Source organism: Morchella sextelata (genome assembly GCF_020137385.1).
Source record: "Morchella sextelata strain SCLS chromosome Unknown scls_16, whole genome shotgun sequence".
NCBI lineage: Eukaryota > Fungi > Ascomycota > Pezizomycetes > Pezizales > Morchellaceae > Morchella > Morchella sextelata.
Window position 1 is genome coordinate 1,642,329 of NW_025408631.1, and position 25,136 is coordinate 1,667,464.

Genomic DNA, 25,136 nt, shown 5'->3' on the forward strand with positions numbered 1-25,136 from the left:
TAACCCTAACCGCCAACAGCCAAGTTTACACCACCTCGTAATACAGATTCATGCATTTCATTTTGACCGAACATTGTATTTTGTACATGTAATCAATTCAGATTTGAACGCTCATAACCCTAACTACCCACATCCAGGTTCCAACCACCACCATACACATTCATGTTTCATTTTGACCGAACATTGTATTTTGTACACGTAAGCAAACCAACTTTCAACGCTCCTAACCCTAACTACCCACATTCAGGTTTCAACCACCACAAAATACACATGTATTTCATTTTGACCGAGCATGTATTTTGTACATGTAACCAATTCAGATTTGAACGCTCATAAACCTAACTACCCATATTCAGGTTCCAACCACCACCAAATACACATTCAAGTATTTCATTTTGACCGAAGATTGTATTTTGTGCACGTAACCAAACCAACTTTCAATGCTCCTAACCCTAACTACCCACATCCAGGTTTCGACCACCACAAATACACTGTATTCATTATGACCGAACATTGTATTTTGTACATGTAACCAATTCAGATTTGAACGCTCGTAACCCTAACTACCCACATCCAGGTTTTAACCACCACCAAATACACATTGATCTGTTACATTTTGACCAAAAATTGAATTTTGTACCAATAAATAACAACACGACCTGAAGAAAAATAGATAGAAAAGTGTCACTTCAGTATTCTGTCCTACATTCTAATTCCGATACGTAACCATGAAGGTTGCAATTACCAGTCTTCGGGTTATATAGGATTATTGTTCTAGACACTACTGAGCAATATTGAATCGCTGGATAGATATGCATGTCTACTAGGACAATATGTAAAGCAAACACTAATGGTGAAATTGGTTACTACTGTTTGTGATAGCTTGAGAGGTATAATATCAATCGAAACAGAAACTGCATCACAGTTTGAAATTGAGATTTGTTGGTATGGTTTGCTATGATTCGATTTGTATGCACACTTGTTGTGACAGAATGTAAATCAGGTATACTAAATAAGATTTGTGAGAATTTTTGGCAATCGCTTGATACGTATGCATACAATCGGAATGGCAAGTAAAGTGTATACCGATAAGAACTTTCTGTATCATGGTTGAATACTAAATAGGAGTCGATACCTGTCAGGAAAATTTCGAATCAGTAATTAGCAGTGAACTTGGTTGATATCATTAATAATTGGTTCATACTTACTAAACGACCTCGCGCACCTCGACCCTGAGGTCCCCTTCTCTCCCACCTATGTGTATATCTAGGCACCTCCAGTAATTAGTTAATTTTGTGTTTGCCGTCTCATGTTCTGTTTTCCCGGCCATGTCACATAAATGCCTAAATCTTGTTCTGGAGATCAATTTCCGATTTTCAATGCCAGGTCCAGTGCCAGCTCTAATGCCCACTCCGGTGCGAGCTAAAATCAAGGTCAACCCCAGTGTCAGCTTCGGTCTCGACTCAAATATATTCCAGCTCTAGCCGGAGCCGCCCGAATGCCATCTCTAATGCCCACTCCAGTCCAGCTCCATTAGATGCCGGCTCCAGTGCCAGCTCAGATACATGCCAGCTCCAGTGCCCGCTTCGCTTCCAGCTCCAGTACCAGCTCTGATGCCGCTCCGGTGGCAGCTCCGGTACCCGCTCAGTACCCGCTCGGTGCCAGCTCCGGCCACTCCGGTGCCAGCTCTAACCCTCACTCCTGTGCCCGCTCTTGTGCCCACCCCTGTTCCCGCTCATGTTCCTGCTCGTCTTCCCGCTCTTGTGTCCGCTCCGGTGACCGCTCGAGTGACTACTCCGGCGTTCGCCTCGATGACCAGCTCCTGTGCCAGCTCCAATGCCAGCTCCAGTGCAGCTCTGATATATTCCAGCTCCCTTCACCATTCCTCCACCCACTGGCACCTCCTCTTCCGCTCTTACTGGTCTTCCCTCTCCCTCTTCGCACTCCCGCCAACTACTGTTAGTCTCTCTCGCCTATTCTGCTCATATTTGACTACTAAATAGCTATATTTATTATTTAATCATAAAGGTCCGTTGGTTGGGCTGGTCTCATAGGTAAGGTCAGGGTTAGGGTTTGGGCTTGGCAGGAAAATGTGCAGGGTAACGGCCCTGAGCAGGCAGGGTAACGCCCAAAAAAGGTAGGGTAACGCACAAAAAATGTAGGGTTACGCACAAAAAAGGTAGGATAACGGCTCAGAGCAGGCAGGGCAACCGCACTAATCGGGTAGAGTAACCATCTCAAAATAGGCAGGGTAACAGAACAAAATCGGGCAGGGTAACTGCACCAAACACACGAATTTGATGTGTCGTGCTTACAAAACACCCCTGTCACTGTCAACCAATCAGATTATAGCAATCTCAGAAGAATTATATTCCGGTACATATTAGATACATTCTCATCAGAACAGCAATTTAACAGTTATTGACGAACAAAACCTTTTGTATTATTTACAATCCTTTGATGGGTATGTATCAGGACAGCGAGTATATCAGAAATTCAAATTCTCATTTGTCACAATCGTTCATGAAGGTTTGAAAGCTATGAATATTTATTGGCACAGTAAAATACTGAAATTGATACTCAATGTATTTGATGGCTTGATTGGTATACCATGTTCTGGATCAATATTGAATAGATTGAATACTGCACTACGGTTTGCAAAATATCTTCTCCCAAAACACGAGGTTGCGGCTTTCCAATCCATTCGGAAATATATACAATCTATGCTCATATTCTGAACTTGAGAGTGAACAATATTCAGCACTTATCTCTAAAACTCATTGTTTTAATTGATAACAGTCTTTATAACATGTATCCTGATATTTTGTATTTTGTAAAAGGGTAGGAATTTGACGATGTCCGTAAGATAATATCTGTTCCACCTCACCTACCTAGTAACAGTATGCGCCCAAATTCCCCAAGCCTTTAGAATTAGGATTATGAATGCTTTTGATTGAGAATATCATATTCGAGCTGACTGGCGATCAGTATAGCACTCAATTGCTTGAATGTTCTCAGTGTAACCCAATTCAGATCCCAAAACCTTGTCCGATTTCATAGATCGATTGAATAATGTAGTAGGTTACAAAGGGTCGAATTGATCAGAAAAATTCTATGGATTTCTAGAAGTTTCCGTCGATTTTAAGGGTATGAGTTACTTGAGATTTGTGATTGCTAAGCTTTCTTTATGTATATTAAGGGGCTTTGCCCTCGATTCTATTCTTTTTCTCTCTCTTTTCTTCTCTTTCTTTTGGTACGCAAAGGCTTAGGTAATCTACGCTGGCTATTGCTATTCAAGTACTATTTTCTCTTCCTTTATAAGGAGGCCATCTCACTTCTCCGACCTTCCCACCGCTAGACCTAAACTACTGTAAGTTTCTCCAACCCCTCTCACTCATTAACCTACCAGCCCCTATGACCATCTCCCGTACCCTGCGGAATACTCGCTACCCAACTCCCTAGGATTACGTTGCGTCGTAATCCGCACCAGACGCCATGTCCACCCTCAACCGACCTACATGGGTCTCATCTAACAAAATCGAGTAGTTTAACCATCAATACGAATAGAATACTGCTGCCCTGTTTGACCACCTCCCTACTATGTTTTAAAGCATCCGACACGAGAGGGATAGTGCTCGTACACTGCTCTCTGCCGTCCACAAAACCATTGGCTACCTGGAAGAGCAAGTAATACAGGTCAACCTTGACCTCAATGTTGACCACATCACCTCCGCCCCCAATGTTCCTATCCCCATTTTCGCTGCTACTGCATCAACCACTGTCTCCACCTTTGGGTCTGAAACTTTCCCTGAAAAGTTTGATCGCATCCGGACCAAAATCTCCGGATTCGTTACCCAACTCCGAATAAAGCACGAAGTCAACCATAATCGGTTCCGCAATGGGACAGCAAAGGTTATCCATGCGGTCAGCTGTTTGGAGGGAAGAGCTCTTGATCAGGTAATACAACTTGTTAGCGCCAATCCTGCTGACTTCTTTTCCTCCGTCACCTTCTTTGTCGCCCACATGAAAGGCTCATTTAGAGACCTAAATACCCAAAGTACCATCCACCGCCAACTCGTCCCCCTGAGGCAAGGCAAAGGAGACTTTGCCACCTACTACTCGCAGTTCATCAGAAACATGTCCCACTTGCATTACAATAAAGGGGTCAAGATTGACGAATTGGCGGAAAGATTGTCTGACAACTTTAGAGACGTCATGACCTATCGAACAGACAGACCCAATATGGTGGAAGCATATGCGACCATGTCAGTGACGATCGATAAAAACATGTGACTGAGGTACTACGATGAGGCACAACCGTGATTTGGTTTCGAATAGTGTAAATAAAGAGAGCGAGTTTTGATGATACTCGTTCAGAAAGAAAAAAGGGAGTTTGTATGTTTGAACGTTCTCAAGTCTAGAAAATTATAACTTTAAGGGGTCTTCTCTCTATTAAAGATCCGTTGATGATGAGAGGCCAACCTGCGGCAACACCGAGTCCCTTATAGGAATACGGCGCATTTGCTCAAGTTCTTTTTCCGGCTGACAGTCTGCCTATTGATAGTCAGGGGTACAGCAACTATTTTCTATCAGGGGAGAGGAGAGTAAGTACGACACCTTGGATGAACTTCTGTCCGAGTCAAATCATTCAATTTGCCGAAATCTGTGGTTGGAATCTCAAGAACTATTGGAAACAGCCGACCAGATAATAGTTGTTTATTCTAACTTTATTAGAACCGATTTGGGTGTTTGTAAACCGAAGTTTTGCTTTAGTAGCTTGAGTCGCACTCCCACTCCCCAAAGATACTCTGGAGCAAAACAGGAGCATTCCGGCAGTTTGACACTGCGGAGGTTAGTGTTGGGGATTAAAACGTGTTTTTGGAATTAGATTTTCCATTAACTCCGGGACACCGCCAGAATCATTTCTGTCGTGCTAAAGCATGGTCTTTCGGCATCGGTTGGAGATATATGAAACCTGAAAGATTCGACTGCCTAGGTAGGGAACTGCCGTCCGGGGTTCCCTGTGCTATCAGCCATCTTTGTACTTCTGTTCCAGGCTTACTCGGCCCCCTATTTTTGATTTGTAAGACTTCTTACTCATTGAGATCACTGTCCTCTATACCAATAAAGGTAGGAGCCTAACTGCCCTAATCTTCACGCGTCGATGAAGAACAAGCTGCTGTTACTTTGGGTCGGTGGCTTAACTGATGGAATAGGTTCTTTTGTAACAGCCTGATAGTGGCACTGTTACATTACTCCCCTCTATTGTGGAGTCGTTTTGAGTCCACTGTAGTGTTACTGGAATATTAGTATTTGGCATAAAAGAAAAACTGTAGCTCTATTGGTGATTACGTACAAATTACATCTCTGTTTCTATTTCCATCAGAGAAAGAAAACTCTAACATGAAATGCCTTTTAAAAACAAAGAAAATGACATATTCTCCACTCTTGTCATAGAACCTTTCGTCCCACTAGTGGAGATTTCGAGGTTAGCAAGAATCTCTCTTTTTCCCTTGTCTTTTTTATGCGGGTTTCCTCACGCTTCGGTTTTCTATCGTTTCTTGCATTGTTTTCAGGGAAAAATGGTATCCGAACTCTGTCAGACCGATGAAAAACCTGGTACAGGAGAGTTGGTTTTTGTTCCCGGATTTCTTCTGGGATACAGAGCTACTCACGCCGTGTTTTGAGGATCCATAAAGTTTCCCCGTATTTTCCGATGTTTTTGCGGGTATTTTTGATGAAATACTTTCAGGGCCTCATCGGCTCTTCCTTGCAGAATTTCATATGGTTCCCAGGAGTCTTCCGAACGATAGCCCTCCCAAACAATGCGATACTCTACAAACACTTTCGAATGCCTAGCATATTGCCATCTGCTATTAGCTATTTGTCGGAGAACGTGACTGTATTCTCCTTCGACCTCATCTGGAGTAGGAGGGACTTCAGTGCATCGAGGGTATTTCAGTCCCAAATAGGACTCCAGCAGAAATATTTGGAAGACGGCATGAATGTTCCATTAAGAGGGAAGCTTCAGCGTGTAGAACGCAACAACAAGTTTCTCATCAACCTCAAAGAGACATAGTTTCTTGTAGTCAAGCTTGCTTGAGGGTCGATTGGCAACCATATTGCGTCGGTCCATCATCACCTTATCCCCATCTTCAGGTTGTGGAGGTTTCATATGCTTCTGGTCATACCATTTCTTCTGCCGGGCCTGTGCCTTAAAAATATCTGTCCTCATAGTTTTCCAAAGAGCTTTCCACTTGAACTTTGGTACGGGACTGGAAACATTGGCATTGTCCAGCTTCCTTCTGCGCGAATGCCAATCGGAATCAGGCTCGAACCCATAGTTCGCGTAGAACTGAGATACTTTAATGGACTATTGGGTTGCCGTTTTGTAGGCGTACTGTGCAAGCGGCAGTAACCCTGCCCAATCGTCCTACTGGTAGGACCAAAAGTTTCTGAAATATTGCTCTAGCGTTTGATTGACCCTCTCAGTTCACCTGTCAGCTTGGGGACGATATGCCGTAGACAGACAAAGGTTGACTCCGAGAAGCTTGATCAATGAATGCCAGAACTTGCTTTCGAATCTGAAGTCCCGATCAGAAATGAATAATTCGGATAGTCCATGTAGTCGGCATATTTCTTGAAGGAATATCTGCGAAAGTTCCTTGATTGTTGCCTCGGTCTTGAGCGGTATGAAGTAGGTGATTTTTGTAAAGCGTTCAACAATAACCCCGATACGGGTATAGGCTTCAGATTCTGGCAAACTAACGAAAAAGTCCATAGAGATGGAGCTGCAAGGAGTATTGAGGACCTCTGAATATGGTAGCATCCTGTACTTTTCATGACTGGAGCTTTTATTGCTTTGACCTGTATCGCAACTCCACACATATTCTCCCATATCATTGTCCATCTTTGGGCAAAAGAACAGTGCCCGAAGATGCTCTGCAGTTTTGAATTGACCCAAGTGGCTTGCGGGCTTCGAATCATGTAGGGCGCTAATGATTTTTTGTTTGAGCTCTCGGTGATTTGGGATGTAGCATATTTTCTTCTAAAAGACATCACCGTGTCTCAAAGTTAGGTTTCGGTCTACTGTCTTACCGAAGGTGTGATCCACAGCCTCTTCCGAGGAGAATTACTTAGGGTCTGAAGCTGAATGAGGCCGGATTTTATCCAGAAGCACCGGTGTGAGTTTGCAGACCTGAGGTGACTTTGGGCGTTAAGATTTGATCGTAACGGTTGGTGATTGTACAGAAACCATTTTGCTAGAGCAACTTAGGACAAGATTGTTCGGTTGGGCGAGAACCGTACCCGTACAATTCCCGATTCCGTTGCTATACGTTGGCCAAAACGAATAGAATTCATCAGCATCGTCAGGTATGTGGGTAAAAGGCAACATTATTGTGATATCTGGAGTGGAGGTAGTGGGTGGGGGCTGTTGATTGTTAGCTTGGGTAACCTATTGCTAGGGGTAGATAGGGTTAACTGGAATGACAGGCCAAATACGGGTTACAGGCCAAATCAGGGTTAACTAGGGTTAGCTAGGGTTAACTAGGGTTACGGGCCGAACTAGGGTTAACTAGGGTTAGCTAGGGTTACGGGCCGAACTAGGGTTAACTAGGGTTAGCTAGGGTTACGGGCCGAACTAGGGTTAACTAGGGTTAGCTAGGGTTACGGGCCGAACTAGGGTTAACTAGGGTTAACTAGGGTTACGGGCCGAACTAGGGTTAACTAGGGTTAGCTAGGGTTAGCTAGGGTTACGGGCCGAACTAGGGTTAACTAGGGTTAACTCTAGTAGTCGAATGTCGGACAGGATTTTGAGGTTGCCCGGGAACCGTCGCCCCACAATTCCGGGCTCCGTGGCTATGGGTCGAACAGGACGACCCGAGTCCATTCCCATCATCAGGTATGCGCGTACAGGGGGTCGTGGTCGTGATTGCGGGGGCGGAGGTGGTGGGTGGGGGCCGTTGAGTAGGGTAACTCACTGTGAGTCTTGGCGACCCGTCCTGGTTCACTCCATCACCGAGACTCACAACAATCGACAACTGCACCGTACCGAGCGTGCATTCTCTATCCTATAATCATGACAGCGTTCAAAACTGAATCATCCCGTGTTTCCCCATCTTGCGGTTCGATGAAATACACGCATTTAGGATTCTGAACCCCGGGTTACCGCATTGGGCGAATACCACTTCGACGCTCGTAACCCTAACCGCCAACAGCCAGGTACAAACCACCACCAAATACAGATTTATGTATTTCATTTCTGCCGAAAATTCTATTTTGCACACCTAACCGAACCAGATGGCAATGCTCGTAACCCTAACCGCCAACAGCCAGGTTTAAACCACCTCGTAATACAGATTCATGCATTTCATTTTGACCGAAAACCGTATTCTCTAACCCTAACCAAAATCCCACTTCAAGGCTCGTAACCCTAACTACCCACATCCAGGTTCCAACCACCACCAAATACACATTCAAGTATTTCATTTTGACCGAGGATTGTATTTTGTACACGTAAGCAAACCAACTTTCAACGCTCGTAACCCTAACTACCCACATCCAGGTTTCAACCACCACCAAATACACATTGTATTTCATTTTGACCGAGGATTGTATGTTGTACACGTAACCAATTCAGATTTGAACGCTCATAACCCTAACTACCCACATCCAGGTTCCAACCACCACCAAATACACATTCAAGTGTTTCATTTTGACCGAGGATTGTATTTTGTACACGTAAGCAAACCAACTTTAAACGCTCGTAACCCTAACTACCCACATCCAGGTTTCGACCATCACCAAATACACTGTATTTCATTCTGACCGAACATTGTATTTTGTACATGTAACCAATTCAGATTTGAACGCTCATAACCCTAACTACCCACATCCAGGTTCCAACCACCACCAAATACACATTCGTTTCATTTTGACCGAGGATTGTATTTTGTACACGTAAGCAAACCAACTTTCAAGGCTCGTAACCATAACTACCCACATCCAGGTTTCAACCACCACCAAATACACTGTATTTCATTCTGACCGAACATTGTATTTTGTACATGTAACCAATTCAGATTTGAACGCTCATAACTTCAACTACCCATATTCAGGTTTCAACCACCACCAAATACACATTCAAGTATTTCATTTTGACAGAAGATTGTATTTTGTGCACGTAACCAAACCAACTTTCAACGCTCCTAACCCTAACTACTCACATCCAGGTTTCGACCACCACCAAATACACTGTATTTCATTTTGACCGAACATTGTATTTTGTACCAATAGAATAACAACGACCTGAAGAAAGATAGATAGAAAAGTGTCACTTCAGTATTCTGTCCTACATTCTAATTCCGATACGTAACCATGAAGGTTGCAATTACCAGTCTTCGGGTTATATAGGATTATTGTTCTAGACACTACTGAGCAATATTGAATCGCTGGATAGATATGCATATCTACTAGGACAATATGTAAAGCAAACACTAAAGGTGAAATTGGTTACTACTGTTTGTGACAGCTTGAGAGGTATAATATCAATCGAAACAGAAACTGCATCACAGTTTGAAATTGAGATTTGTTGGTATGGTTTGCTATGATTCGATTTGTATGCACACTTGTTGTGACAGAATGTAAATTAGGAATACTAAATAAGATTTGTGAGAATTTTTGGCAATCGCTTGATACGTATGCATACAAATCGGAATGGCAAGTAAAGTGTATACCGATAAGAAACGCTTTCTGTATGATGGTTGAATACTAAATAGGAGTCGATACCTGTCAGGAAAATATTCGAATCAGTAATTAGCAGTGAACTTGGTTGATATCATTAATAATTGGTTCATACTTACTAGAGGTGCACCACCTCGCGACCACGAGGTCCCCTTCTCTCCCACCTATGTGTAGTATCTAGGCACCTCCAGTAATTAGTTAATTTTGTCTTTGCCGTCTCATGTTCTGTTTTCCCGGCCATGTCACATAAATGCCTAAATTTTGCTCTGGAGATCTATTTCCGATTTTCAATGCCAGCTCCAGTGCGAGTTAAAATTAAGGTCAGCCCCACTGTCAGCTTCGGTGTCGGCTCAAATATATATCAGCTCTAGCTGGAGCTGCCCGAATACCATCTTTAATGCCCACTCCAGTGCCAGCTCCATTAGATACCGGCTCCAGTGCCAGCTCAGATACATGCCAGCTCCAGTGTCCACTTCTCTGCAAGCTCCAGTGCCCGCTTCGCTTCCAGCTCCAGTACCAGCTCTGATGCCGCTCCGGTGGCAGCTCCGGTACCCGCTCCAGTATCCGCTCCGGTGCCAGCTACGGTGCCAGCTCTAACCCTCACTCCTGTGCCCGCTCTTGTGCCCACCCCTGTTCCCGCTCATGTTCCTGCTCGTCTTCCCGCTCTTGTGTCCGCTCCGGTGACCGCTCGAGTGACTACTCCGGCGTTCGCCTCGATGCCAGCTCCTGTGCCAGCTCCAATGCCAGCTCCAGTGCCAGCTCTGATATATTCCAGCTTCCTTCACCGTTCCTCCACCACACTGGCACCTCCTCTTCCCCTCTTACTGGTCTTCTCTCTCCCTCTTCGCACTCCCCGCCAACTACTGTTCATCTCTCTCGCCTATTCTGCTCATATTTGACTACTAAATAGCTATATTTATTATTTAATCATAAAGGGTTCCGTTGGTTGGGCTGGTCTCATAGGTAAGGTCAGGGTTAGGGTTTGGGCTTGGCAGGAAAATAGGCAGGGTAACGGCCCTGAGCAGGCAGGGTAACGCCCAAAAAAGGTAGTGTAACGCCCAAAAAAGGTAGGGTTACGCACAAAAAAGGTAGGGTAACGGCTCAGAGCAGGCAGAGCAACCGCACTAATCGGGTAGGGTAACCATCTCAAAATAGGCAGGGTAACAGAACAAAATCGGGCAGGGTAACTGCACCAAACACACGAATTTGATGTGTCGTGCTTACAAAACACCCCTGTCACTGTCAACCAATCAGATTATAGCAATCTCAGAAGAATTATATTCCGGTACATATTAGATACATTCTCATCAGAACAGCAAATTTAACAGTTATTGACGAACAAAACCTTTTGTATTATTTACAATCCTTTGATGGGTATGTATCAGGACAGCGAGTATATCAGAAATTCAAATTCTCATTTGTTACAATCGTTCATGAAGGTTTGAAAGCTATGAATATTTATTGGCACAGTAAAATACTGAAATTGATACTCAATGTATTTGATGGCTTGATTGGTATACCAGGTTCTGGATCAATATTGAATAGATTGAATACTGCACTACGGTTTGCAAAATATCTTCTCCCAAAACACGAGGTTGCGGCTTTCCAATCCATTCGGAAATATATACAATCTATGCTCATATTCTGAACTTGAGAGTGAACAATATTCAGCATTTATCTCTAAAACTCATTGTTTTAATTGATAACAGTCTTTATAACATGTATCCTGATATTTTGTATTTTGTAAAAGGGTAGGAATTTGACGATGTCCGTAAGATAATATCTGTTCCACCTCACCTACCTAGTAACAGTATGCGCCCAAATTCCCCCAAGCCTTTAGAATTAGGATTATGAATGCTTTTGATTGAGAATGTCATATTCGAGCTGACTGGCGAACAGTATAGCACTCAATTGCTTGAACGTTCTCAGTGTAACCCAATTCAGATCCTAAAACCTTGTCCGATTTCATAGATCGATTGAATAATATAGTAGGTTACAAAGGGTCGAATTGATCAGAAAACTTCTATGGATTTCTAGAAGTTTCCGTCGATTTTAAGGGTATGAGTTACTTGAGATTTGTGATTGCTAAGCTTTCTTTATGTATATTAAAGGGCTTTGCCCTCGATTCTATTCTTTTTCTCTCTCTTTTCTTCTCTTTCTTTTGGTACGCAAAGGCTTAGGTAATCTACGCTGGCTATTGCTATTCAAGTACTATTTTCTCTTCCTTTATAAGGAGGCCATCTCACTTCTCCGACCTTCCCACCGCTAGACCTAAACTACTGTAAGTTTCTCCAACCCCTCTCGCTCATTAACCTACCAGCCCCTATGACCATCTCCCGTACCCTGCGGAATACTCGCTACCCAACTCCCTAGTATTACGTTGCCTCGTAATCCGCACCAGACGCCATGTCCACCCTCAACCGACCTACATGGGTCTCATCTAACAAAATCGAGTAGTTTAACCATCAATACGAATAGAATACTGCTGCCCTGTTTGACCACCTCCCTACTATGTTTTAAAGCATCCGACACGAGAGGGATAGTGCTCGTACACTGCTCTCTGCCGTCCACAAAACCATTGGCTACCTGGAAGAGCAAGTAATACAGGTCAACCTTGACCTCAATGTTGACCACATCACCTCCGCCCCCAATGTTCCTATCCCCATTTTCGCTGCTACTGCATCAACCACTGTCTCCACCTTTGGGTCTGAAACTTTCCCTGAAAAGTTTGATCGCATCCGGACCAAAATCTCCGGATTCGTTACCCAACTCCGAATGAAGCACGAAGTCAACCATAATCGGTTCCGCAATGGGACAGCAAAGGTTATCCATGCGGTCAGCTGTTTGGAGGGAAGAGCTCTTGATCAGGTAATACAACTTGTTAACGCCAATCCTGCTGACTTCTTTTCCTCCGTCACCTTCTTTGTCGCCCACATGAAAGGCTCATTTAGAGACCTAAATACCCAAAGTACCATCCACCACCAACTCGTCCCCCTGAGGCAAGGCAAAGGAGACTTTGCCACCTACTACTCGCAGTTTATCAGAAACATGTCTCACTTGCATTACAATAAAGGGGTCAAGATTGACGAATTGGCGGAAAGATTGTCTGACAACTTTAGAGACGTCATGACCTATCGAACAGACAGACCCAATATGGTGGAAGCATATGGGACCATGTCAGTGACGATCGATAAAAACATGTGACTGAGGTACTACGATGAGGCACAACCGTGATTTGGTTTCGAATAGTGTAAATAAAGAGAGCGAGTTTTGATGATACTCGTTCAGAAAGAAAAAAGGGAGTTTGTATGTTTGAACGTTCTCAAGTCTAGAAAATTATAACTTTAAGGGGTCTTCTCTCTATTAAAGATCCGTTGATGATGAGAGGCCAACCTGCGGCAACACCGAGTCCCTTATAGGAATACGGCGCATTTGCTCAAGTTCTTTTTCCGGCTGACAGTCTGCCTATTGATAGTCAGGGGTACAGCAACTATTTTCTATCAGGGGAGAGGAGAGTAAGTACGACACCTTGGATGAACTTCTGTCCGAGTCAAATCATTCAATTTGCCGAAATCTGTGGTTGGAATCTCAAGAACTATTGGAAACAGCCGACCAGATAATAGTTGTTTATTCTAACTTTATTAGAACCGATTTGGGTGTTTGTAAACCGAAGTTTTGCTTTAGTAGCTTGAGTCGCACTCCCACTCCCCAAAGATACTCTGGAGCAAAACAGGAGCATTCCGGCAGTTTGACACTGCGGAGGTTAGTGTTGGGGATTAAAACGTGTTTTTGGAATTAGATTTTCCATTAACTCCGGGACACCGCCAGAATCATTTCTGTCGTGCTAAAGCATGGTCTTTCGGCATCGGTTGGAGATATATGAAACCTGAAAGATTCGACTGCCTAGGTAGGGAACTGCCGTCCGGGGTTCCCTGTGCTATCAGCCATCTTTGTACTTCTGTTCCAGGCTTACTCGGCCCCCTATTTTTGATTTGTAAGACTTCTTACTCATTGAGATCACTGTCCTCTATACCAATAAAGGTAGGAGCCTAACTGCCCTAATCTTCACGCGTCGATGAAGAACAAGCTGCTGTTACTTTGGGTCGGTGGCTTAACTGATGGAATAGGTTCTTTTGTAACAGCCTGATAGTGGCACTGTTACATTACTCCCCTCTATTGTGGAGTCGTTTTGAGTCCACTGTAGTGTTACTGGAATATTAGTATTTGGCATAAAAGAAAAACTGTAGCTCTATTGGTGATTACGTACAAATTACATCTCTGTTTCTATTTCCATCAGAGAAAGAAAACTCTAACATGAAATGCCTTTTAAAAACAAAGAAAATGACATATTCTCCACTCTTGTCATAGAACCTTTCGTCCCACTAGTGGAGATTTCGAGGTTAGCAAGAATCTCTCTTTTTCCCTTGTCTTTTTTATGCGGGTTTCCTCACGCTTCGGTTTTCTATCGTTTCTTGCATTGTTTTCAGGGAAAAATGGTATCCGAACTCTGTCAGACCGATGAAAAACCTGGTACAGGAGAGTTGGTTTTTGTTCCCGGATTTCTTCTGGGATACAGAGCTACTCACGCCGTGTTTTGAGGATCCATAAAGTTTCCCCGTATTTTCCGATGTTTTTGCGGGTATTTTTGATGAAATACTTTCAGGGCCTCATCGGCTCTTCCTTGCAGAATTTCATATGGTTCCCAGGAGTCTTCCGAACGATAGCCCTCCCAAACAATGCGATACTCTACAAACACTTTCGAATGCCTAGCATATTGCCATCTGCTATTAGCTATTTGTCGGAGAACGTGACTGTATTCTCCTTCGACCTCATCTGGAGTAGGAGGGACTTCAGTGCATCGAGGGTATTTCAGTCCCAAATAGGACTCCAGCAGAAATATTTGGAAGACGGCATGAATGTTCCATTAAGAGGGAAGCTTCAGCGTGTAGAACGCAACAACAAGTTTCTCATCAACCTCAAAGAGACATAGTTTCTTGTAGTCAAGCTTGCTTGAGGGTCGATTGGCAACCATATTGCGTCGGTCCATCATCACCTTATCCCCATCTTCAGGTTGTGGAGGTTTCATATGCTTCTGGTCATACCATTTCTTCTGCCGGGCCTGTGCCTTAAAAATATCTGTCCTCATAGTTTTCCAAAGAGCTTTCCACTTGAACTTTGGTACGGGACTGGAAACATTGGCATTGTCCAGCTTCCTTCTGCGCGAATGCCAATCGGAATCAGGCTCGAACCCATAGTTCGCGTAGAACTGAGATACTTTAATGGACTATTGGGTTGCCGTTTTGTAGGCGTACTGTGCAAGCGGCAGTAACCCTGCCCAATCGTCCTACTGGTAGGACCAAAAGTTTCTGAAATATTGCTCTAGCGTTTGATTGACCCTCTCAGTTCACCTGTCAGCTTGGGGACGATATGCCGTAGACAGACAAAGGTTGACTCCGAGAAGCTTGATCAATGAATGCCAGAACTTGCTTTCGAATCTGAAGTCCCGATCAGAAATGAATAATTCGGATAGTCCATGTAGTCGGCATATTTCTTGAAGGAATATCTGCGAAAGTTCCTTGATTGTTGCCTCGGTCTTGAGCGGTATGAAGTAGGTGATTTTTGTAAAGCGTTCAACAATAACCCCGATACGGGTATAGGCTTCAGATTCTGGCAAACTAACGAAAAAGTCCATAGAGATGGAGCTGCAAGGAGTATTGAGGACCTCTGAATATGGTAGCATCCTGTACTTTTCATGACTGGAGCTTTTATTGCTTTGACCTGTATCGCAACTCCACACATATTCTCCCATATCATTGTCCATCTTTGGGCAAAAGAACAGTGCCCGAAGATGCTCTGCAGTTTTGAATTGACCCAAGTGGCTTGCGGGCTTCGAATCATGTAGGGCGCTAATGATTTTTTGTTTGAGCTCTCGGTGATTTGGGATGTAGCATATTTTCTTCTAAAAGACATCACCGTGTCTCAAAGTTAGGTTTCGGTCTACTGTCTTACCGAAGGTGTGATCCACAGCCTCTTCCGAGGAGAATTACTTAGGGTCTGAAGCTGAATGAGGCCGGATTTTATCCAGAAGCACCGGTGTGAGTTTGCAGACCTGAGGTGACTTTGGGCGTTAAGATTTGATCGTAACGGTTGGTGATTGTACAGAAACCATTTTGCTAGAGCAACTTAGGACAAGATTGTTCGGTTGGGCGAGAACCGTACCCGTACAATTCCCGATTCCGTTGCTATACGTTGGCCAAAACGAATAGAATTCATCAGCATCGTCAGGTATGTGGGTAAAAGGCAACATTATTGTGATATCTGGAGTGGAGGTAGTGGGTGGGGGCTGTTGATTGTTAGCTTGGGTAACCTATTGCTAGGGGTAGATAGGGTTAACTGGAATGACAGGCCAAATACGGGTTACAGGCCAAATCAGGGTTAACTAGGGTTAGCTAGGGTTAACTAGGGTTACGGGCCGAACTAGGGTTAACTAGGGTTAGCTAGGGTTACGGGCCGAACTAGGGTTAACTAGGGTTAGCTAGGGTTACGGGCCGAACTAGGGTTAACTAGGGTTAGCTAGGGTTACGGGCCGAACTAGGGTTAACTAGGGTTAACTAGGGTTACGGGCCGAACTAGGGTTAACTAGGGTTAGCTAGGGTTAGCTAGGGTTACGGGCCGAACTAGGGTTAACTAGGGTTAACTCTAGTAGTCGAATGTCGGACAGGATTTTGAGGTTGCCCGGGAACCGTCGCCCCACAATTCCGGGCTCCGTGGCTATGGGTCGAACAGGACGACCCGAGTCCATTCCCATCATCAGGTATGCGCGTACAGGGGGTCGTGGTCGTGATTGCGGGGGCGGAGGTGGTGGGTGGGGGCCGTTGAGTAGGGTAACTCACTGTGAGTCTTGGCGACCCGTCCTGGTTCACTCCATCACCGAGACTCACAACAATCGACAACTGCACCGTACCGAGCGTGCATTCTCTATCCTATAATCATGACAGCGTTCAAAACTGAATCATCCCGTGTTTCCCCATCTTGCGGTTCGATGAAATACACGCATTTAGGATTCTGAACCCCGGGTTACCGCATTGGGCGAATACCACTTCGACGCTCGTAACCCTAACCGCCAACAGCCAGGTACAAACCACCACCAAATACAGATTTATGTATTTCATTTCTGCCGAAAATTCTATTTTGCACACCTAACCGAACCAGATGGCAATGCTCGTAACCCTAACCGCCAACAGCCAGGTTTAAACCACCTCGTAATACAGATTCATGCATTTCATTTTGACCGAAAACCGTATTCTCTAACCCTAACCAAAATCCCACTACAAGGCTCGTAACCCTAACTACCCACATCCAGGTTCCAACCACCACCAAATACACATTCAAGTATTTCATTTTGACCGAGGATTGTATTTTGTACACGTAAGCAAACCAACTTTCAACGCTCGTAACCCTAACTACCCACATCCAGGTTTCAACCACCACCAAATACACATTGTATTTCATTTTGACCGAGGATTGTATGTTGTACACGTAACCAATTCAGATTTGAACGCTCATAACCCTAACTACCCACATCCAGGTTCCAACCACCACCAAATACACATTCAAGTGTTTCATTTTGACCGAGGATTGTATTTTGTACACGTAAGCAAACCAACTTTAAACGCTCGTAACCCTAACTACCCACATCCAGGTTTCGACCATCACCAAATACACTGTATTTCATTCTGACCGAACATTGTATTTTGTACATGTAACCAATTCAGATTTGAACGCTCATAACCCTAACTACCCACATCCAGGTTCCAACCACCACCAAATACACATTCGTTTCATTTTGACCGAGGATTGTATTTTGTACACGTAAGCAAACCAACTTTCAAGGCTCGTAACCATAACTACCCACATCCAGGTTTCAACCACCACCAAATACACTGTATTTCATTCTGACCGAACATTGTATTTTGTACATGTAACCAATTCAGATTTGAACGCTCATAACTTCAACTACCCATATTCAGGTTTCAACCACCACCAAATACACATTCAAGTATTTCATTTTGACAGAAGATTGTATTTTGTGCACGTAACCAAACCAACTTTCAACGCTCCTAACCCTAACTACTCACATCCAGGTTTCGACCACCACCAAATACACTGTATTTCATTTTGACCGAACATTGTATTTTGTACCAATAGAATAACAACGACCTGAAGAAAGATAGATAGAAAAGTGTCACTTCAGTATTCTGTCCTACATTCTAATTCCGATACGTAACCATGAAGGTTGCAATTACCAGTCTTCGGGTTATATAGGATTATTGTTCTAGACACTACTGAGCAATATTGAATCGCTGGATAGATATGCATATCTACTAGGACAATATGTAAAGCAAACACTAAAGGTGAAATTGGTTACTACTGTTTGTGACAGCTTGAGAGGTATAATATCAATCGAAACAGAAACTGCATCACAGTTTGAAATTGAGATTTGTTGGTATGGTTTGCTATGATTCGATTTGTATGCACACTTGTTGTGACAGAATGTAAATTAGGAATACTAAATAAGATTTGTGAGAATTTTTGGCAATCGCTTGATACGTATGCATACAAATCGGAATGGCAAGTAAAGTGTATACCGATAAGAAACGCTTTCTGTATGATGGTTGAATACTAAATAGGAGTCGATACCTGTCAGGAAAATATTCGAATCAGTAATTAGCAGTGAACTTGGTTGATATCATTAATAATTGGTTCATACTTACTAGAGGTGCACCACCTCGCGACCACGAGGTCCCCTTCTCTCCCACCTATGTGTAGTATCTAGGCACCTCCAGTAATTAGTTAATTTTGTCTTTGCCGTCTCATGTTCTGTTTTCCCGGCCATGTCACATAAATGCCTAAATTTTGCTCTGGAGATCTATTTCCGATTTTCAATGCCAGCTCCAGTGCGAGTTAAAATTAAGGTCAGCCCCACTGTCAGCTTCGGTGTCGGCTCAAATATATATCAGCTCTAGCTGGAGCTGCCCGAATACCATCTTTAATGCCCACTCCAGTGCCAGCTCCATTAGATACCGGCTCCAGTGCCAGCTCAGATACATGCCAGCTCCAGTGTCCACTTCTCTGCAAGCTCCAGTGCCCGCTTCGCTTCCAGCTCCAGTACCAGCTCTGATGCCGCTCCGGTGGCAGCTCCGGTACCCGCTCCAGTATCCGCTCCGGTGCCAGCTACGGTGCCAGCTCTAACCCTCACTCCTGTGCCCGCTCTTGTGCCCACCCCTGTTCCCGCTCATGTTCCTGCTCGTCTTCCCGCTCTTGTGTCCGCTCCGGTGACCGCTCGAGTGACTACTCCGGCGTTCGCCTCGATGCCAGCTCCTGTGCCAGCTCCAATGCCAGCTCCAGTGCCAGCTCTGATATATTCCAGCTTCCTTCACCGTTCCTCCACCACACTGGCACCTCCTCTTCCCCTCTTACTGGTCTTCTCTCTCCCTCTTCGCACTCCCCGCCAACTACTGTTCATCTCTCTCGCCTATTCTGCTCATATTTGACTACTAAATAGCTATATTTATTATTTAATCATAAAGGGTTCCGTTGGTTGGGCTGGTCTCATAGGTAAGGTCAGGGTTAGGGTTTGGGCTTGGCAGGAAAATAGGCAGGGTAACGGCCCTGAGCAGGCAGGGTAACGCCCAAAAAAGGTAGTGTAACGCCCAAAAAAGGTAGGGTTACGCACAAAAAAGGTAGGGTAACGGCTCAGAGCAGGCAGAGCAACCGCACTAATCGGGTAGGGTAACCATCTCAAAATAGGCAGGGTAACAGAACAAAATCGGGCAGGGTAACTGCACCAAACACACGAATTTGATGTGTCGTGCTTACAAAACACCCCTGTCACTGTCAACCAATCAGATTATAGCAATCTCAGAAGAATTATATTCCGGTACATATTAGATACATTCTCATCAGAACAGCAAATTTAACAGTTATTGACGAACAAAACCTTTTGTATTATTTACAATCCTTTGATGGGTATGTATCAGGACAGCGAGTATATCAGAAATTCAAATTCTCATTTGTTACAATCGTTCATGAAGGTTTGAAAGCTATGAATATTTATTGGCACAGTAAAATACTGAAATTGATACTCAATGTATTTGATGGCTTGATTGGTATACCAGGTTCTGGATCAATATTGAATAGATTGAATACTGCACTACGGTTTGCAAAATATCTTCTCCCAAAACACGAGGTTGCGGCTTTCCAATCCATTCGGAAATATATACAATCTATGCTCATATTCTGAACTTGAGAGTGAACAATATTCAGCATTTATCTCTAAAACTCATTGTTTTAATTGATAACAGTCTTTATAACATGTATCCTGATATTTTGTATTTTGTAAAAGGGTAGGAATTTGACGATGTCCGTAAGATAATATCTGTTCCACCTCACCTACCTAGTAACAGTATGCGCCCAAATTCCCCCAAGCCTTTAGAATTAGGATTATGAATGCTTTTGATTGAGAATGTCATATTCGAGCTGACTGGCGAACAGTATAGCACTCAATTGCTTGAACGTTCTCAGTGTAACCCAATTCAGATCCTAAAACCTTGTCCGATTTCATAGATCGATTGAATAATATAGTAGGTTACAAAGGGTCGAATTGATCAGAAAACTTCTATGGATTTCTAGAAGTTTCCGTCGATTTTAAGGGTATGAGTTACTTGAGATTTGTGATTGCTAAGCTTTCTTTATGTATATTAAAGGGCTTTGCCCTCGATTCTATTCTTTTTCTCTCTCTTTTCTTCTCTTTCTTTTGGTACGCAAAGGCTTAGGTAATCTACGCTGGCTATTGCTATTCAAGTACTATTTTCTCTTCCTTTATAAGGAGGCCATCTCACTTCTCCGACCTTCCCACCGCTAGACCTAAACTACTGTAAGTTTCTCCAACCCCTCTCGCTCATTAACCTACCAGCCCCTATGACCATCTCCCGTACCCTGCGGAATACTCGCTACCCAACTCCCTAGTATTACGTTGCCTCGTAATCCGCACCAGACGCCATGTCCACCCTCAACCGACCTACATGGGTCTCATCTAACAAAATCGAGTAGTTTAACCATCAATACGAATAGAATACTGCTGCCCTGTTTGACCACCTCCCTACTATGTTTTAAAGCATCCGACACGAGAGGGATAGTGCTCGTACACTGCTCTCTGCCGTCCACAAAACCATTGGCTACCTGGAAGAGCAAGTAATACAGGTCAACCTTGACCTCAATGTTGACCACATCACCTCCGCCCCCAATGTTCCTATCCCCATTTTCGCTGCTACTGCATCAACCACTGTCTCCACCTTTGGGTCTGAAACTTTCCCTGAAAAGTTTGATCGCATCCGGACCAAAATCTCCGGATTCGTTACCCAACTCCGAATGAAGCACGAAGTCAACCATAATCGGTTCCGCAATGGGACAGCAAAGGTTATCCATGCGGTCAGCTGTTTGGAGGGAAGAGCTCTTGATCAGGTAATACAACTTGTTAACGCCAATCCTGCTGACTTCTTTTCCTCCGTCACCTTCTTTGTCGCCCACATGAAAGGCTCATTTAGAGACCTAAATACCCAAAGTACCATCCACCACCAACTCGTCCCCCTGAGGCAAGGCAAAGGAGACTTTGCCACCTACTACTCGCAGTTTATCAGAAACATGTCTCACTTGCATTACAATAAAGGGGTCAAGATTGACGAATTGGCGGAAAGATTGTCTGACAACTTTAGAGACGTCATGACCTATCGAACAGACAGACCCAATATGGTGGAAGCATATGGGACCATGTCAGTGACGATCGATAAAAACATGTGACTGAGGTACTACGATGAGGCACAACCGTGATTTGGTTTCGAATAGTGTAAATAAAGAGAGCGAGTTTTGATGATACTCGTTCAGAAAGAAAAAAGGGAGTTTGTATGTTTGAACGTTCTCAAGTCTAGAAAATTATAACTTTAAGGGGTCTTCTCTCTATTAAAGATCCGTTGATGATGAGAGGCCAACCTGCGGCAACACCGAGTCCCTTATAGGAATACGGCGCATTTGCTCAAGTTCTTTTTCCGGCTGACAGTCTGCCTATTGATAGTCAGGGGTACAGCAACTATTTTCTATCAGGGGAGAGGAGAGTAAGTACGACACCTTGGATGAACTTCTGTCCGAGTCAAATCATTCAATTTGCCGAAATCTGTGGTTGGAATCTCAAGAACTATTGGAAACAGCCGACCAGATAATAGTTGTTTATTCTAACTTTATTAGAACCGATTTGGGTGTTTGTAAACCGAAGTTTTGCTTTAGTAGCTTGAGTCGCACTCCCACTCCCCAAAGATACTCTGGAGCAAAACAGGAGCATTCCGGCAGTTTGACACTGCGGAGGTTAGTGTTGGGGATTAAAACGTGTTTTTGGAATTAGATTTTCCATTAACTCCGGGACACCGCCAGAATCATTTCTGTCGTGCTAAAGCATGGTCTTTCGGCATCGGTTGGAGATATATGAAACCTGAAAGATTCGACTGCCTAGGTAGGGAACTGCCGTCCGGGGTTCCCTGTGCTATCAGCCATCTTTGTACTTCTGTTCCAGGCTTACTCGGCCCCCTATTTTTGATTTGTAAGACTTCTTACTCATTGAGATCACTGTCCTCTATACCAATAAAGGTAGGAGCCTAACTGCCCTAATCTTCACGCGTCGATGAAGAACAAGCTGCTGTTACTTTGGGTCGGTGGCTTAACTGATGGAATAGGTTCTTTTGTAACAGCCTGATAGTGGCACTGTTACATTACTCCCCTCTATTGTGGAGTCGTTTTGAGTCCACTGTAGTGTTACTGGAATATTAGTATTTGGCATAAAAGAAAAACTGTAGCTCTATTGGTGATTACGTACAAATTACATCTCTGTTTCTATTTCCATCAGAGAAAGAAAACTCTAACATGAAATGCCTTTTAAAAACAAAGAAAATGACATATTCTCCACTCTTGTCATAGAACCTTTCGTCCCACTAGTGGAGATTTCGAGGTTAGCAAGAATCTCTCTTTTTCCCTTGTCTTTTTTATGCGGGTTTCCTCACGCTTCGGTTTTCTATCGTTTCTTGCATTGTTTTCAGGGAAAAATGGTATCCGAACTCTGTCAGACCGATGAAAAACCTGGTACAGGAGAGTTGGTTTTTGTTCCCGGATTTCTTCTGGGATACAGAGCTACTCACGCCGTGTTTTGAGGATCCATAAAGTTTCCCCGTATTTTCCGATGTTTTTGCGGGTATTTTTGATGAAATACTTTCAGGGCCTCATCGGCTCTTCCTTGCAGAATTTCATATGGTTCCCAGGAGTCTTCCGAACGATAGCCCTCCCAAACAATGCGATACTCTACAAACACTTTCGAATGCCTAGCATATTGCCATCTGCTATTAGCTATTTGTCGGAGAACGTGACTGTATTCTCCTTCGACCTCATCTGGAGTAGGAGGGACTTCAGTGCGTCGAGTGTATTTCAGTCCCAAATAGGACTCCAGCAGAAATATTTGGAAGACGGCATGAATGTTCCATTAAGAGGGAAGCTTCAGCGTGTAGAACGCAACAACAAGTTTCTCATCAACCTCAAAGAGACATAGTTTCTTGTAGTCAAGCTTGCTTGAGGGTCGATTGGCAACCATATTGCGTCGGTCCATCATCACCTTATCCCCATCTTCAGGTTGTGGAGGTTTCATATGCTTCTGGTCATACCATTTCTTCTGCCGGGCCTGTGCCTTAAAAATATCTGTCCTCATAGTTTTCCAAAGAGCTTTCCACTTGAACTTTGGTACGGGACTGGAAACATTGGCATTGTCCAGCTTCCTTCTGCGCGAATGCCAATCGGAATCAGGCTCGAACCCATAGTTCGCGTAGAACTGAGATACTTTAATGGACTATTGGGTTGCCGTTTTGTAGGCGTACTGTGCAAGCGGCAGTAACCCTGCCCAATCGTCCTACTGGTAGGACCAAAAGTTTCTGAAATATTGCTCTAGCGTTTGATTGACCCTCTCAGTTCACCTGTCAGCTTGAGGACGATATGCCGTAGACAGACAAAGGTTGACTCCGAGAAGCTTGATCAATGAATGCCAGAACTTGCTTTCGAATCTGAAGTCCCGATCAGAAATGAATAATTCGGATAGTCCATGTAGTCGGCATATTTCTTGAAGGAATATCTGCGAAAGTTCCTTGATTGTTGCCTCGGTCTTGAGCGGTATGAAGTAGGTGATTTTTGTAAAGCGTTCAACAATAACCCCGATACGGGTATAGGCTTCAGATTCTGGCAAACTAACGAAAAAGTCCATAGAGATGGAGCTGCAAGGAGTATTGGGGACCTCTGAATATGGTAGCATCCTGTACTTTTCATGACTGGAGCTTTTATTGCTTTGACATGTATCGCAACTACACACGTATTCTCCCATATCATTGTCCATCTTTGGGCAAAAGAACAGTGCCCGAAGATGCTCTGCAGTTTTGAATTGACCCATGTGGCTTCTGGGCTTCGAATCATGTAGGGCGCTCATGATTTTTGGTTTGAGCTCTCGGTGATTTGGGATGTAGCATCTTTTCTTCTAAAAGACATCACCGTGTCTCAAAGTTAGGTTTCGGTCTACTGCCTTACCGAAGGTGTGATCCACAGCCTCCTCTGAGGAGAATTACTTAGGGTCTGAAGCTGAATGAGGCCGGATTTTGTCCAGAAGCACCGGTGTGAGTTTGCAGACCTGAGGTGACTTTGGGCGTTAAGATTTGATCGTAACGGTTGGTGGTTGTACAGAAACCATTCTGCTAGGCAACTTAGGACAGGATTGTTCAGTTGGGCGAGAACCGTACCCGTACAATTCCCGATTCCGTTGCTATCCGTTGGCCAAAACGAATAGAATCCATCAGCATCGTCAGGTATGTGGGTAAAAGGCAACATGATTTTGATATCTGGAGCGGAGGTAGTAGGTGGGGGCTGTTGAGTGTTAGCTCGGGTAACCTAGTGCTAGGGGTAGATAGGGTTAACTGGGATGACAGGCCAAATAAGGGTTACAGGCCAAATCAGGGTTAACTAGGGTTAGCTAGGGTTAACTAGGGTTACGGGCCGAACTAGGTTAACTAGGGTTAGCTAGGGTTAACTAGGGTTACGGGCCGAACTAGGGTTAGCTAGGGTTAACTAGGGTTACGGGCCGAACTAGGGTTAGTTAGGGTTAGGGTAGTAGGGTTAGTTAGGGTTAGTTAGGGTTAGTTAGGGTTAGTTAGGGTTAGTTAGGGTTAGTTAGGGTTAGTTAGGGTTAGTTAGGGTTAGTTAGGGTTAGTTAGGGTTAGTTAGGGTTAGTTAGGGTTAGTTAGGGTTAGTTAGGGTTAGTT

The 25,136-nt window shown here is 44.0% G+C and overlaps 8 protein-coding genes across 8 annotated transcripts; 4 read left to right on the plus strand and 4 right to left on the minus strand.

Annotated features, from left to right (window-relative positions):
* Window positions 1-1,523: 1,523 nt before the first annotated feature.
* On the plus strand, window positions 1,524-1,958 carry H6S33_004143 (uncharacterized protein; the record flags this gene model as incomplete). Its single annotated transcript, XM_044835518.1, has 1 exon — window positions 1,524-1,958. A coding segment is annotated over one exon (435 nt), but the record flags the coding sequence as incomplete, so codon positions are not given.
* Window positions 1,959-3,624: 1,666 nt separating this feature from the next.
* On the plus strand, window positions 3,625-4,293 carry H6S33_004144 (uncharacterized protein; the record flags this gene model as incomplete). Its single annotated transcript, XM_044835519.1, has 1 exon — window positions 3,625-4,293. A coding segment is annotated over one exon (669 nt), but the record flags the coding sequence as incomplete, so codon positions are not given.
* A 1,720-nt stretch (window positions 4,294-6,013) lies between these two features.
* Window positions 6,014-6,355, minus strand: H6S33_004145 (uncharacterized protein; the record flags this gene model as incomplete). Its single annotated transcript, XM_044835520.1, has 1 exon — window positions 6,014-6,355. A coding segment is annotated over one exon (342 nt), but the record flags the coding sequence as incomplete, so codon positions are not given.
* Window positions 6,356-6,541: 186 nt separating this feature from the next.
* H6S33_004146 (uncharacterized protein) lies at window positions 6,542-6,829 on the minus strand (the record flags this gene model as incomplete). The annotated part of the gene is made up of 1 exon (XM_044835521.1): window positions 6,542-6,829. A coding segment is annotated over one exon (288 nt), but the record flags the coding sequence as incomplete, so codon positions are not given.
* A 5,321-nt stretch (window positions 6,830-12,150) lies between these two features.
* On the plus strand, window positions 12,151-12,948 carry H6S33_004147 (uncharacterized protein; the record flags this gene model as incomplete). Its single annotated transcript, XM_044835522.1, has 2 exons — window positions 12,151-12,197; window positions 12,288-12,948. 2 exons carry the CDS (start codon window positions 12,151-12,153, stop codon window positions 12,946-12,948), a joined length of 708 nt encoding a protein of 235 aa, XP_044691681.1.
* A 1,720-nt stretch (window positions 12,949-14,668) lies between these two features.
* On the minus strand, window positions 14,669-15,565 carry H6S33_004148 (uncharacterized protein; the record flags this gene model as incomplete). The annotated part of the gene is made up of 2 exons (XM_044835523.1): window positions 14,669-14,960; window positions 15,153-15,565. 2 exons carry the CDS (start codon window positions 15,563-15,565, stop codon window positions 14,669-14,671), a joined length of 705 nt encoding a protein of 234 aa, XP_044691682.1.
* Window positions 15,566-20,805: 5,240 nt separating this feature from the next.
* Window positions 20,806-21,603, plus strand: H6S33_004149 (uncharacterized protein; the record flags this gene model as incomplete). The annotated part of the gene is made up of 2 exons (XM_044835524.1): window positions 20,806-20,852; window positions 20,943-21,603. 2 exons carry the CDS (start codon window positions 20,806-20,808, stop codon window positions 21,601-21,603), a joined length of 708 nt encoding a protein of 235 aa, XP_044691683.1.
* A 1,720-nt stretch (window positions 21,604-23,323) lies between these two features.
* Window positions 23,324-23,683, minus strand: H6S33_004150 (uncharacterized protein; the record flags this gene model as incomplete). The annotated part of the gene is made up of 1 exon (XM_044835526.1): window positions 23,324-23,683. A coding segment is annotated over one exon (360 nt), but the record flags the coding sequence as incomplete, so codon positions are not given.
* Between the last annotated feature and the right edge of the window lie 1,453 nt (window positions 23,684-25,136).